A 15,414-nucleotide genomic window follows, 5' to 3' on the forward strand; every position below is an offset into this window, starting at 1 on the left:
ATCTATCTATATACAATGTGGTTAAAGTGTAGCCTTGGATAAGAGAGTCCCAATCTGAAGTTCATGCTCAGCCATGATATATCTGCTTTTACTATGTTAGTGACATGGTGTGGAAGTTTGTTACCTTAGGAACAGTTTAATCAAATGAGCCTGAACTTCTTGCAAGGTTATCAAGAGAGGGTGTTAAATAGACTCTGGGCCAGATCATAGGCCCTTCTTGCAGCTTCAGCTATATGAAATGCACTGGAAATAATTGGTCCCTTTGCTCCTGGTTTTAGAAAGCTTCTGAAAACCTTTCTTCTTAAAGTGGGCCTTAACTGCTTATTCAGATTTACTATTATGATAGATAGATTGGTGGATTGATTACTCTTAGGTATAGTATCTTTTCTTTTATGAAATAACTGATTTTTTTTTACATTCTATAAGCATACTTCTGAAATGACATCTCAAGCAATTCTGTCTGTCTCCTATTTTTAGTAATAAATTGGTCCCATTCCCAGTGCAGAATTGCATGACTGACCACTTCCTGCTGAGCACTTGAAAATATTCTCACTTATAGTGAATGGTTGATACAAATGTTGACAATCTTGTACATATTTTATGAATGTCCTGCAACTTAGAATGCTGACAGTTATTAAAGCAGCCACTTCTTTTCTCTTTCAATATAACTGAAAGGCAGCGTGGAGGGAGACACTCGTGAAATTAATATAAGATTATCAGGGTTTTGACAAAATGTTCTCTGTAGTAGTATTAAAGTAGTAGTCCAACATATTGGGTAGGGTCTGAGATAGGTGAAAATTGTCCTAGAGCAATAAAGGAATGAAAATTTAATGTATTGGTTGTACAATGTTTTGACCGATTGACTGATGGATTGACTGAAGATGTTGATTCTTACATTAATAGATTTTTTTTCATGAAGCAATGTTTCACACAATGATTTTATGGGAAAAAAATACCAGTATTGGAATTTTTATTCCCTTTCTCTTACATAGTGTCAATTTTGGTGTGAAGAGGCAAGTGCAACAGTACTTAGGGTTGGAAGATACTCAACAGAGTGCAAGACGAGGGAAGCAGTGGAAATACTCTACAAGCAATTCAAGAAGTTTATTGATCCTGTGGTCCCTCAGCAAGAGGAAAGAATCCAGCAGCTTACTAACCTTGCTAAAAAAATATATGGTAAAAACATGCAACTTAAAAACTTGATGCATACACTTTGAATATTGAGTTGCTGTTATTCCAAGATGAATGAGTATTAGTTTATTTTAAAAGATTATAGGCAATCTTTGGAGGATTCTGTAAAGATTAATACTAAAGTGCAGAGCCATAAAATATCAGATTCATATTTCAAAATCTGCGATCTGGTTTTTTGACATAGATACTTCTGAAAACAGCTCCAGAATGCAATAGCCCAAAACAAGGGAAAATGCAGGGTAATGACAATTCAGCTGGTCAATGAGCTCCTTTCCTCCATCCCTCTTTTATATATACTGTATATATAATATTTTATTAGTTTTCTAATTTTACAATTAAACATTTAAAAAGCAACGTGGTGGCTAGGTAGTCAATAATTCAATAACATACATAAATCTTTAGCACAAATCTCAAGTTACAATATCAAATATTTCTTCTCTTTTCCCCTTAATATCTACTATCTCATATTGAGCTAATATAGTTCTTATTGTTATCAACCAAATAAAACCATCTTTGTAACATTAATCAATATTTTTTAGCTTATGCATATCTTAATTGTGTTTGCATTCAATCCTTATATACAATCAATGTCCTGTTATTGCTTTTTTTCCCAGGCTTTAATTTCCCCTCAATATTCAAGTTAACATTTGGTATATTATAATTTCCAAGCTTTAGGCGACCAGAGTTTCCCTTATCTCAACTTCTACATTTCCCCCTTTTTATAACAAAATCTAAAATTCTAAATACATATCTTGTCTATTTGCATATATTCTTATTCTATTTTCTAAAAGTTATCTATTTTTCACCATATTAAACCAAAAGTCTATTAATTTTATTACACATCTTACCTATTCAATTATAATAGTACTTTATTTTCTAAAAATTATATATTTTTCACCATATTCAACCCACTAATCAATAGTATAAAATCCCCTAGTTTCTTTCAGCCTTACTCTGGCTTTTTTCCTTTGCCAACTAACCTTCCATGTCAATACTTTTGAATCCTTATTATTATATGTATTATTTGAAATAAGAAAGACCATTTAATTACAGTTTTTTGGGAAGGACTAGCCCAGTTATATTCATTTAATCTCCTCCCTATTACTCCAATTTCCCACAATTGTCCTGATAAATTTATCTTCCGTTCAATCTGTTCTTCTTCCTTTTCTTCAAATTTCTTCTGATTTATGTAAAAAGTCTTTTCCATTTTCAATGTTGTCACTCTCTTTTCTAATTTTCCTGTTGGCTGGATCTGTTGGTCAGTTGGGTCTTCTGTCTTAGTATTTAGTTGTTCCACTTCTCCTGTTACTTGCTGCATTGTTAGTTCTTTGGTTGTAGTCAAGATCTGGGTTTGTATATCTAAGCTGGCATCTTGTTCCTTTATGTTGCCTCTTATTTTGTTACATGCTGAAAGAATGGTTTCGTGTATTGATTTCAACATAAAAAGGATTTTTTCCTGATCTTCATCCATATTCTCTTGATAATGTATTAAGTTGAAAATTTTAAAATCAAATGTTAAAAATACTTTTTTGTTTTTTATAGCTAGGTATGGGACGTGTTGTAGGTAGTCTTTATAGTGGGAATTGTTTGCCAAGTAAGAATTTATAGTCCAAAGTATTCCATCGTGTATAATAACAGATACTTCTCATGTAAAGAAATAGGAAAACCATTTCCCACATATAGCTCTGAAAATCAGTAAAGGTTTATCTTCATAGTTCAAACAGGCCAGATATACCACCCTGCAGTTCTTTCTTTACAGCTGAGTTTTTCACAGGTGGTATCTGACAAGGTCAAAGAGTTTTTTCTAAATTCTAGGCTTCACGCCAAGTCTCTTTTAGTCAATAACAAGTTGTAATACTATACTTTGCCACCAGATGTCACTGATGCCATTTAAAACTTTTTAAGTCCCCTGTTTTTATAATAGTTTTTCAAAATTTATTTCTTTTCTTTTTAGATAAAAATCAGCGTATCCAGTAGAAATAGCAATAAGAAAACTTTTTAGTCCCCAAATTTCAAAAGTATATGCATCCAATTAGATTAAAGTTGTTTTTATAATTGCTTTGTTTCCCCTGGATAGTCAGTCGCCGCTGTTCTTAGAGAATGGGGCAGGAATTCCCTTCTCTCTCTCCTCACAGGGGGAAAAATACTTAGGGCAGCTTTTGCAGGAAAGATATTTAGAATCTTAAAGAGAAGATCAGATCTCACCCAGTTTCATCCGCGTTGCTTTAAAGGTGCTTGGTAGTAATTTTGACTTCGGCTATCAGCAGCTTAATGACGAGCCATATTGCTATGGCCGGTCTTTCCCCTGCCAGTTTGGAGAGCTGCCCCGGATCAAGCGGAAGGGCTGCCGCCCTACTGCGATCAAGCAGGGATCCCCTCCTCGCTTGTCACCCCTACAGGGTGACTTTCAACCCTTTCCAGGGTCCCCAGTGGGATGAAATCGGATGCTGAAGATGGAGTTCGCCTCCATGCATCTGGAGGTGCCAATGGCAAACCAGAAGTCCCCTCCATCCCTCTTTTTGTGTGGAAAAGGATTAGGGATTTTTGTTACTGCAGGATTATTGCAGACTATGGATAGGCCTGTAATTTTCTGCCCTCCTTCTTAGCATTTGAAGTCAACTAAAGCAATAATCTTTAAGGTTATGGAGTGTAAAACCAGTAGCAGCATAAAGGTACTAATAATTTCTACTAAGGAATGTTTGACAAATCTTAAATTTATGATTTTTCCCCAGTCTATACTTATGTCCTGTCTTTCTGATACTTTCATACAGTCACTAGCACCCTGAGAGAAAAGACCACAATTGCAATTTTCAATACTCACAACAAAGGGACTAGATATATTAATCACTGAGACTGAAAATTGGAATGATACATGCTAAACGAATTATTCTTGAACATATAAATGTCATTTTTAAAAAACTTTTAACATTAAGCCAAAGTGCTATAGTGATTAAACTGTTAGACTAGAAGCATCTAGTTCAAGCTCATAGACGCTCATGGTAACTTTGGGCCAATCTCCTCTCTCAGCCAAATCTGCCTTGCAGGATTATTGGAAAAGTTGGAAGAGGAAATACTCTACACCAGGCATGTCAAACTGCCAGCCCACGGGCCAGATGCGTCACACCAAAACCGCGCCCACCCCATTGCCGGCAATGGGGAAAAAGTCATGATATGTCGTGTGACGTCACGTGATGTCGCAAGTTTGATATGCCTGCTCTACACCCTGCCTTGAGTTCCTGTACAAAAGGCAGAATATAAATTTAATAAATAAGTTTATTTAAAAAACAGTTCCTGTTTCATTGTATCTTAATTATCTGGAAGGAAGCTTCACTGAACCTACTGCTGGGACTTATTTCTAAGTAATCATGCAAAAAGAGTTCCAGGGCCTGGAAAATAAGTGCAAATTTTCTGGGATCCAGTCAAAGTATCAGCTTTTCATTCACATGTCCCATCATTCCTTTTTGTAAACTACAGGTAATGAAGAAGGAAAGAAGTATGTTGAAAAAATAACAGCAAAACACAAAGACGTTCTTGATTCTGTTGGTGAATTGTGTAGCTCTTTGACAGAACTTGAAGACAAGCTTGGGGTAATGTTTTCTTCCTGTAGAAATATATATATATATATATATATATAATTTTACAGCAGAATTTATTAACTTTTTATGCCATTAAAATATGCTGTGGAACAGTACTGTTGAGGAAAAAAATGTATTTTTATTTTTATTTTTGTTGTATAATGAAAAAGGAATAAATAGATTTTTTTAAAAAAAATATGCTGTGGAGATGCAGGGCAGAGATTTAATGGCAGTGAGTAAGTGAGCCAGCTAGTGAATAATAAAGACATAAACACTCAGGGCATGCAGAGAGGGTGCTTCCGGGGGCTACTTCCAAGACAATAGCTGAGGATCCTTTGGTGTCAGTGGATTTCTAAACACATGACACAAGATTCTATACATACATTGGATTGTAACCCAAAATTTGATAAAACAGCAGTAGACATACGCAGCAGTATGCTTTCTTAAAAGAAGTTCAATCAATCAATTCCAACTTTGCAAGATCTTCTTTTTTCCCCGCGAGAAGTTGAAATTGACTGATTGATTGAACCTTTTTTTTTTTTGCACACAGCAGCAGAGGCCTAAAGCGAAAAGGTTTTATAAAAGCCAGCTGAAGGCCTAGGACTGGGGCGAGGGCGCGCGTGCCCACAGAGAGGGCTCTGAGTGCCGCCTCTGGCACCCGTGCCATAGGTTCGCCACCACTGCTCTAGGTGTTCCAGTATATCCCAATGGCCCACAATTTACTTAGCATGAGGGAGGAGGGCTTGGGGGCAGATTAACATATTCTGGGGAAGAGACCTGTCTCACTCCTTCAATAGCAACCCTTCTTTTAAGAAAGCATACTGCTGTGTATGTCTACTGCCGTTTTATCAAATTTTGGGTTACAGGGTTTCTTTAATGTTTTGCTGTTTCCTATTTCTGTGGGACTTTTTAGTGATATGAGTCACCTAGAAGGACAGCTGTGACATAACTGTAAACATGACAAACATACTGCATCATGAACAAATACAAATATTATATTGGGTTCCTTTACGTGAATCTGAATCCCAGATCTCCTGCTTGCAAAAGCTTGCATTTCCTTGCTTGTACTGATAAACCGTCAAAGCCCCTGCTGTGCAAAATTATTTATACTTAGGTTCTACTTTTGGCTTTGTTTCATAGGAAGATTCATTAAGGGGGAAATCATCAAATTCTAATAAATTTGATGATGAGCCAAGAACAGAAGAAGACAGTCAGAAACTGAAGGTAGATAAAGAGGATATAAAAGAAAAAGTATATGAGCTGAAGAAACAGGTTTGTACTTTTTTTCCCCCAAGTAAATGTTGTGTAAATCAAACTAAGGGCTGATATTAGATAATTAATTCAAGCATGAAAATTCTTAAAAGAAAAATCTCTTGCCTGGAAAATATATAATTAGGGAAACATCTCCCACACTGAATTATTTGCTTTCTTATCAGCTAAAATGAATCCATTTATGTCATAAACCTGTGTACTTTTTAGAAGGCTTTTTAACATTATCTGAAAGCCCATTTATAACTAAGATAGAAAGCACTGTTATTTCATTCAGCATGGAAAAGGTAACATTAAGAAAGATAAATGGCATTACTTTCCAGAGAGAGAAAAGTCAGGTTAATCTTTTTCAGCAAATCCAACATAGTCTTGTGGAACCATCAAGACTAATTAAAGATTAATATATTTATTATATATACCATCTCATGATTCATGAAGGATAGATTTGTCTGAGGAATATTATATTTGTGTATATAATGTTGGGAAGTAGACTAGGAGATGAGGAAATACATAAGAAAAGGTGGAAGGCAATGGTCACTTCTGGACAACCAAAATGTTTGTCTTTCAGTCCTGGGAATTCAAAGTTGATACATGCTGTCCTGTACATTTGAATCTGGGCATTCATAGAACTTGCTGTCAGACTGTCAGACAATCATTTCTTGCCCTTTCTGGCCAGTGAAGAAGAGAAGAGAAGAGAAGAGAAGAGAAGAGAAGAGAAGAGAAGAGAAGAGAAGAGAAGAGAAGAGAAGAGAAGAGAAGAGAAGAGAATAAATTCCTATCTGCATTTCATGAGCACCAAACTGCATCTGTAGTTGGAAACCCCAATCTCCATAAGAATTGCACTGGGTAGCTGGTTGACAAAGAATAGTTCTACATCCCAGTCTTCTACATTATCATTTACCAGGTCCTTCCTCCAACATTCAAACAATTGGTATAGGAAGTATACTCACCTTACAAACTATAATCCGCACATCCAATTAAATCAAGTATCAGCCATCAAAACTCATACTATAATTGTTCATAGCAAAAATGCTCTTAAAAAAGGACAGACCAAAATAAGGCCCTCAAGAAAATGGTAGGAAAGATACTAGTTTTTTTCTCCATAATAGCTATTATAAAGTGTAACTTAAATTGGCAGTAGATAAAGGTTTACTTATTTAGAAAATAATGCCACGGGCATTTCTTTATGCACACAAAGAGGTTTTTAAAAATTATCCTGTGAAAGCCTGGGATTTGGACAATACACCACATTTTTTCATGTGCTCGGTTACTAAAATTATTAATGTTTCTGGAATGGGGCAGAAATTCTTAAACATGCAATGTTTAGGCATTGGCACTGCCTCTTGCCTCTGGTTTTAGAACCGGGGTGAGCAGAAGGTATATTAAGATCCCCTTATAGATCTCTGAGTGATTTCTAGTAGGGGAAAATCACAGTTTAAACAGGAAAATGTTCCTCAGTTAAAAGTCTGTGGTGTTAAATTTAAAGGAAAGGAAACCAACAATTTTGAATTATTGATGAATAGCTGGACTTGCATAACTTCCTGGGAGCAACAAATATCAAACACAGGAGTACAAGAGTTGTGCCTGATTTTTAAAAAATGTAGTTAGGTTAGCATCCTGTGTCCTACACTAGCCAAGCAGGTGCGTCAAGAAATAAAATATCTTTTCCATCCTGAATATCTGTAGAAACTGAGCTCCATAATACACCATGAACACAGATGTCCCATTCATTATTAAGGCAAATAGCTGGCTATAAAATTATCCTTCATGATAATAACATTCAAACTAGAGGCCATCTCAATAACTTGTCTTTTCAGAATCTGTTATAAATGCGGATCATTGGGGGACACAAAGCTATGGGAGAAAGAGAATATTTTCTTTCTCAATATAATGTTTGTGTTATCGTAGTGCAAATAGAAACCGTAGATGTTACTTCAGTGTTACTTTTCTCTGTTCATTGCAATCTATAGTCTGACATTTACATAATTAGCTTAATAAATTAAAAAGCATAATGAATAATTTTTTCAGGGATGCCAGCTTAGAAATGATTGCTACGATTGCAATAAAAATACATTGGGGGGAAAAAAAATCCCCTTAATTTGCATGTTTGCTCAAAATGATATCTACTCTCCTTTTCAAAGATTATTTTAAATTGGGCTAAATGGCCCTTCTTCTGACAGAGAACTAGACAGATCTTTAAAATTTAATATACCAAAGAAATATGTGGAAAAAAGCTAGCCAAAACAAGTTTTATAGACATTATTTAAAGTCTCTTTTGCATCTGTCCTTCCCTTCTCTTTCTCCTCCCTTTCTCCTCCCCTTTGCCTTCCCCTTCCTTTCTATTCCTTTGCCTACCCTTCCCTTCCCCTCACCTTTTTTTTTTTTTTTTTGCTTTTAAGGAAGAGAAGGACATGGCTGAGACATCAGTGATCTGCCCAGCTGTTGAGGATTCCATTTCACAGGACACAGAGCTGTCTTCTGCTGCCAAGGAGGACAGCTTTCACACTGAGCTCCTGGCAGAAGATGCACTCTCTGGAGACGAATATGAGTGTATATCTCCTGATGACATTTCATTGCCTCCACTTTCCGAGACCCCAGAATCCAACCTTCTGCATTCGGAAACAGAACTAGAAGAACCACACAGTAGTAGCTCCCGTAGTGTGCATGTCAGCTCTTACACTGTGCAAATGCCGATAAGTGCTGGCAGCAAAAGAATGGAAGATGATTCCGATCCCTTAACCTCTATAGCTTCTGCTGATGTGCCTGGCCACGGAAAGGAGTGCATATCAGAGCAGCTAGGATGTTTTTCTCCTTCCACACTAGGCAGCCATTCCAAGTGCAAGATAGAATCTCCATTTGCTCATAGTTCTCCAGAAATGCCTGCCACTCCCCCTGTTTCCTCGACATTCAAGACAAAGGCTGTCTACTGCATGAGGAGTGAAGTGCACGAGACCCATTTGCAATGTCACGAGGTTCCCAGAAGCATGAGAGAAGCACAGAGCAAATTGCATGACAGAAATAACTTTACTAAAAACCAGGCTAGGCTGCATGCTTCATCCAATGCATTTTCAGGTCTCTTTCAATCAGACTCCACGGGAAGCCTGCCTACTGGAGAAGAGATTAAGAGCATATCTGAAAAGAACAGCAAGGTCAGCTTCTCTGGACAGGCACCTCACTTCTCCAAGCTTCTGTCTAATGTAACTGTCATGGAAGGTGCTCCGGTGACTTTGGAAGTAGAAGTAACAGGATTCCCAGAACCTACATTGACCTGGTGGGTAGCTTACAATGAAAAAAACTAAATATAAATAGGGTAATCCAGCAAACACAAATCTGAAAATCAGATAGTCTCACTAGCATTCACATCACATTTCCACATAATTCCATTCCCACTGAGTTTACACAATATTAGCACTTACTGTCAGGTTCCAGATTCAAAATAATTCATGCACATTCAGTCTATATGTTTTAAATAGTATCTGAGGATGAATGAAATTAAAACATTTCTATTTAGCAATAAAACATTCCAGTTATTAAACATTACAACTCCTTTTTATAAGAATTGAAGTCTTAGAAAATCCCTCTGTGTTTGAAGAACAGCTTTATTGTGGCTACAGAAACTGAGTAGAGAAGAAATACCATACTCTATGTTGGATTCAGTTTACCTCATGTCTAGCAACTCATCCACATTGAAACTGGACCTGTAAGCCCATAGATGTAAGTAAGAGAATACCTATATAAGACTCACGTTTATACTTTAGTAGGATTCATAATTATGAGACAATTGGCTTCAGTATTTAATCTATTTGCTTTGAAAATGGTAGTCAAAAAGTCCTTTTGTTTCTGCAGATAATTTCCATATAAAGGTGAGAGAATCAACAGGTATAATTGGCCAACTAACAAGAGAGTAAGACAAGATTTATAATATTGAAGGATAATGAAAACAAGCTTTCAGGTCTCCAATGCACAGAAAAGTTGATGCTAAATCCCAGAGTTGGCAAACAGTAATTAAATTGCATTTATCTTTTGTGTGTAATTATTGCACATTCAGAGAGAGAGAGAGAGAGATCGGAGAGAGAGAGAGATCTTTATGTATTAAGCCTAATGTAGAACTTAGTACATTCATGACAGAATGGAAGTGAATAGAGAGGGAGTTAGCTCAATAAATTCCAGATTGATTCTAAATTCATCTCATATTAGTGGTTATTTCCCTTCACCTTTCTAGAGTTGTCTCTTTTTTATTATCATTTTTTACTTTTTCGATCATAATATTCTATCGTATCTAATAATGCTAAATATAGAAAGAAAGCAGAATTTGAAAGAGAAAAACCTTTTCTTCATGAGTATGCATAACAAATCTGAAAGCAACTAACACACTTGATAAAATTTGCTAATAATTAAAAGGCATTTTTTAAAAAATCAGTCACTACAGCTTGCCTGAATCACTAATCCAATTCTTAAGAGTTGTTTCTTTTGTTCTTTCTTTTTAAAAGTGGAATTTTCTATGTGAAATTGTTTTAAATGAGAGCTTCTAATAGTAACAAGACTATCAGATAGACTATTGCGATATAACTGGCTCTACTGTTCAAAAGTTTGCTTATTATACTCCATAAGATACCACCTTGTCTTGCAAAGGCCAAATGATGGTCAAAGATCAATGTCTAATTTTTTCATTTCATCAGTAGTGGAAAAAGAAACACATATAGAGCAGGACTATGTGAAGTGACTAAAATTCATTACAGTTAAGCAATTTGGGCATATAGGTTTTATGATTTACTTAACCAAAGTGAAGAGGTCACCTAATTGTTCTTTGTGTGACCCTGAAGCCGAAATGCTGTTTGTGTGACCCTGAAGCCCTTCATGTTAGTGCCCAGGAGAAGGCCCCATCAGCCTCCCCCGCCCCAGTGCTGGCCAAGAGCTTTGATACTGAAAGCTTTTGTATTCTCCATAGAAAGTGCCAAAGTCACCTAGGAGCTTTGGGATTGCCTGAAGCGTGCATCAGAGTTCTTAGACAGTATGTCCTGGAGGAGTGAGCTAGCAGTATTGTCCACCCTCGTATTCTAGTATTTGCTAGCCTAAGCTCTTTTCCTTCAAAATATCCCACATTGAGACACATCATGGGGACACTGCTCTGTTTTACTAATAGACACAAGCTTAATAAAAATTTCTAGCAGGGTTTTTGCCTGTACTGAAAATATATGAATTTAAGATCCATTTTCTCCTCACTTACAACAATAAATCAACAATGATAGCAATTAATTTCATGGGATATATTTACAGGAGAAAACCAACACTTTCTGTATAAATGTTTTTTGTACACAGTATTTCAGCCTCTAGCCTAGTCATACTGCAGTCGAATAAAGTCTTAAGAGAAGATCCATTTCTAAAGAATATTTCAGTTTTTAGGGTGTTAGTTTGTTTCTTGCTACTAGTACCTTTCTTTTATTTTTTTATAACCACAAATCTTCTTTCTTTTAAATATGATGTGGTGGGAAGCTACGATTATAAATAGTTTCTACTGTTAACCTACTTTCATATTCCATAAGAGTTTGCCTGACATCGCAAATTATCATTGCTTCAACCAACATTCATATTAACCTGACTTGAAACCTCACTCTCTACTCCAGGTACAAGAAGGGCCAGAGAGTGATGGGAGATGAGCACATAAAGCTCTTACACCGGGATACACAATATACATTGTTCATTGAGAAGGTGTATGATTCAGACGCTGGACTGTATGTGGTTCGGGCTAAAAATTCTAGTGGCACAGTGTCCTCCAGTGCCATCCTCCGGGTGAAAGGTAACTGGCCATCTATAAAAAGAGTAGACTGGATAACCCTTTGCGCTTTCTACTTGATTGCATCACTTGCCCACTGGTTGTTCACTTAGCACAGCCAACTGACTTCACTGGACTTTAACACTCACCAAAGGAGACAACAGCAAACAACCATATTTTGATGCACCTCACTTCACCTTTGACACTCTTGCTTATCAGTCACGCTGAATGGAGTGCTTTTGATATTCCTGTCACAGGCATACTAAACGAAGTTATCCTTTAGTCTACAGTACCATGGTATAACGCAAAGAGATATGTATGCATGTGGGAAAATGTTCTTTATTAAATAATGAAGATGATTGTATGAATATAATTATACCTCTAAAGGTTATGAGAAAATATGTCACTGGGCTATGATTGATCTGTGCAACACAATGTGCTTGCTTCATTCTATATACAGCTTACAAATATCATATTGTTTTGATGCTACTTTATGAAAAAGCAATATATAGAGAATTTTTTTGAACATTTTATACACACACATACACACGTACAATATTGAACAGATAGATATATCTTTTCAAAAAGATTATCTTTGCCTTGGTGAACCTTATGTACATCAATTCTATACAGAAGGTCACTATTAAGGCTGAAAAAACAGTAGCTTAAAGCCACCAACAGTACAAACCTATGTGTGAACATTTAGTCTATGTTTAATACAACTTAGCTCCTGTTAGGATTGCAATCACAATACTTATTCTTTTAAAAATTTAGAAACATCAAACAATGTAGCGTGAGAAAGATGAGAAGTATTTGTTTGAAATGAGTGAAAAATTTAAAGAAAATGTAATAGGCACAAGGCAAATAATGGAAATAATTTTAAATTATTAAAATAGTGAAAAATTGACAACATATTGAAATTAACAGTAAAACATATATTAGAGACTAAACTACTTTTTATTTTTTTAAATGTGATTAAAAAAGCAGCACTGTATTTTTTCGCTCCATTAGATGTACTGTAGCAAATTTGATTCTTCAACATGAGTTTTGACAAAGAGAAGAAAAGAAGCAGTGGTCTTTAAGGAGTGATTTGTCTTATAAATTCTCACTGTATTCAAATGACAAAGTATTCATAATGAATTCTTGCCATTATTAAAAAAAATAGACGTATATTGCATCTCTGTCATTTAAAGCATGGTTGACAACAATGTACGGTATATTTTAATTGGAAATTGACTTTGCTATAACAATTGTTCTATGAAATATGTGTAAGAAAAAAAGGTACAGCCATCTTTTGGAAGAAATTTGCAAAATGGAAAGAAATCTTGCAGTATACATTAGAACAGAAGTCCCCAACCTCCAGTCAGTGGACCGCCAGAAACCAGTCCATGCAAACAAGAAAAGCCCCATTCGCAAGATGCAGGGAGCACATGAAATTATGCCCTCTATGGTACGTGGAAAAATCTTCATGGAACCGGTCCCTGGTGCCCAAAAGGTTGGGGGCCTCTGCATTAGAAGATTATATACTATAAATAGTGAGGATATGATGCTATAAAGAAGGACTTTCATCAGATTTTTTATAGTGCTGTAAAACTAAACATTTTACAGTTTTAGTTCATCAGATTAGTTATTCAGTAGTCCTGTAAAACATGAACTCTTTCTGGGTTCCTGAGGTGAAGTGAAAAGGGGCTGGTTCAGCGAGGAAAGTTATCCTAGCTCAATGAATAGAAAATATGTTGCAGGCCATGTGTAACATTTTCTTTAAATGCAGTCTGTTCATGAAAAATGAATGTACGAAGGTTTATGACCAATGAAATGCTTCTTTTGGGACTGATTACAAAAATCCAAAATTGCGCACATTGAAACAAAGAGGCCCATTTTGCTTTTTTCTACTCTATTAATAGTTCCTACCCTAGAAAGAGAATGGGGGTTTACTCACCGTAAAGGATTACTAAACTCCCAGACTGAGATAAAATTAATATGCTCAGGTTTTATGAAGTCAGGGGGACAAATTAATCACTTCTGACAGGACATAAAGTGCATCTAGATGTCTCTGAACAACAGCTATAGATACTTTCTTTCAGTAATGTTTAATTTGCAGGGCCTGTGTTTTTCCAATCTTTGGGACACTGTGATATAATTCTATTGTCACATGCCATTTTAAAAAAAAATAGGCTTAAGTGAGCCTACCTGTAAGAAGTTGGAATCTATTACTATCTTTTCAGTAATATTAAATGGCTGTTGCAAACCTATATACGGTATTCAATGAATGGGTCTTGGGATCGTCCCCTCCCAACATGTCTTTTTGAGCTCCATTATGGAATCAAGAAAGGGCAAGCTTAACAGCAACATACAAAACTGAGATTTCAAGCCAGGAAAGTATGTTGTTTTCAGTGACCCTTGAGGTATCTTAGGTGGTTGGCATGCACCGGTCATAACATTAGATAATTATTTAGTTCAATTATTCACAGTAAAAGCTCTCCCTGGTTGATGGCTAGAACATTTTTCCCCTACAGATTGGTGTCTGATAAAAACAACAACAACACAGAGTTAAGTGTTTAGGGTTAGGGTCTGATTAAGTACCAGATAAGCATAGCTTGAAACAAAACTAAGTTTTGAAACACCCCTTGCTGTTGATTTTTACAGAAAAACAGTGAGGTCTGTCCTGTACTAGCTCTATTTCTGCCTGTCCTTTTGAAGATGGTTGTAGTTGAACATTTTGGAGGGGAAGATTGTTTTATGGGATCCAGATGCCCCATTGTGGCAAACTAAAATAGTACAGGGTTGAACCAAATGAGACTAGAAAAAGGTTACAGGGTAAAAGAAAAGGGAGCCTGGTTTGATTGAATGCCAATTTTTAAAATATTGATGTTTTACTATGTTTTAGGTGAGTAAATTGCCCATTTAGAAAAAATGTAAGAGTTGGGGTTGGGTGATGTAATTCTGCATTCTAGGTTTTGGGTTTTTTTTCTTTCTCATGGTTTGGAGAACTTTTAGAGGCCTTGTTTACGTTTTTGCTTTCCATCATGGCAACTTTGTGGAAATTATTTTATCAATTGACACACTAGTTTTTAAAACAAAGCAGATTTGCAGGCCTGGAGAACCATTGACCACTTTTTCTCCAACCTGATGTCTCTCTCTGATGGGGCTGAATGGTAGCTGTCCTCCTGAAATCCTAAAGAGAGAAGAATGCTTCAGTGCAAGGATGTTGTGATTCCTCACCAGCCAGTGAATCCAGCAGCCAAGTCTGAGGACTCAGATGAGGAGGAGGAGCGTGGAGTGACATTGGAGTCTGAGGAATGTACTGAGGAGCACCAAGACTCACAGTCAAACGAGGAGCCTGGCCCCTCTACTCACGCTCGGGCAGAGACACAGCTGTTTTGGGAGCCTGAGTTGGGCCACGATGAGGAACAGCTGGGGCCAATCCCGGATGCGCATATGCGCAGAAAGGAGAGGCGAGCAAGACAGAGGAAGGCAGTGGGGCGGCTCCATAGGCAAAGTAAAAGTCACTAAGAAGCCACACCCTGGCTGGATTATAAAGGGGGGAGGTGTGGAAGGTACTGGTTGCTGAAGGCAACCGTTCATGCTGCGGCTTTGTGTTTTGTT

The 15,414-nt window shown here is 36.6% G+C and overlaps 1 protein-coding gene across 1 annotated transcript in view; it reads left to right on the plus strand.

The window, feature by feature from the left end:
* Positions 1–15,414, plus strand: part of CCDC141 (coiled-coil domain containing 141) — a gene marked incomplete at its 5' end in the record, with an annotated part of 69,675 nt that overhangs the window by 44,830 nt on the left and 9,431 nt on the right. Inside the window, 5 exons of the mRNA XM_015818848.2 lie at positions 993–1,176; positions 4,666–4,778; positions 5,907–6,038; positions 8,435–9,306; positions 11,660–11,832. Coding sequence (XP_015674334.2) covers positions 993–1,176; positions 4,666–4,778; positions 5,907–6,038; positions 8,435–9,306; positions 11,660–11,832 — 1,474 coding nt within the window. The remainder of the gene's footprint in view (positions 1–992; positions 1,177–4,665; positions 4,779–5,906; positions 6,039–8,434; positions 9,307–11,659; positions 11,833–15,414) is intronic.

This window comes from Protobothrops mucrosquamatus, unplaced genomic scaffold (genome assembly GCF_001527695.2).
Source record: "Protobothrops mucrosquamatus isolate PMUCROS unplaced genomic scaffold, P.Mucros_1.0 scaffold804, whole genome shotgun sequence".
In the NCBI taxonomy this organism is placed as follows: domain Eukaryota; kingdom Metazoa; phylum Chordata; class Lepidosauria; order Squamata; family Viperidae; genus Protobothrops; species Protobothrops mucrosquamatus.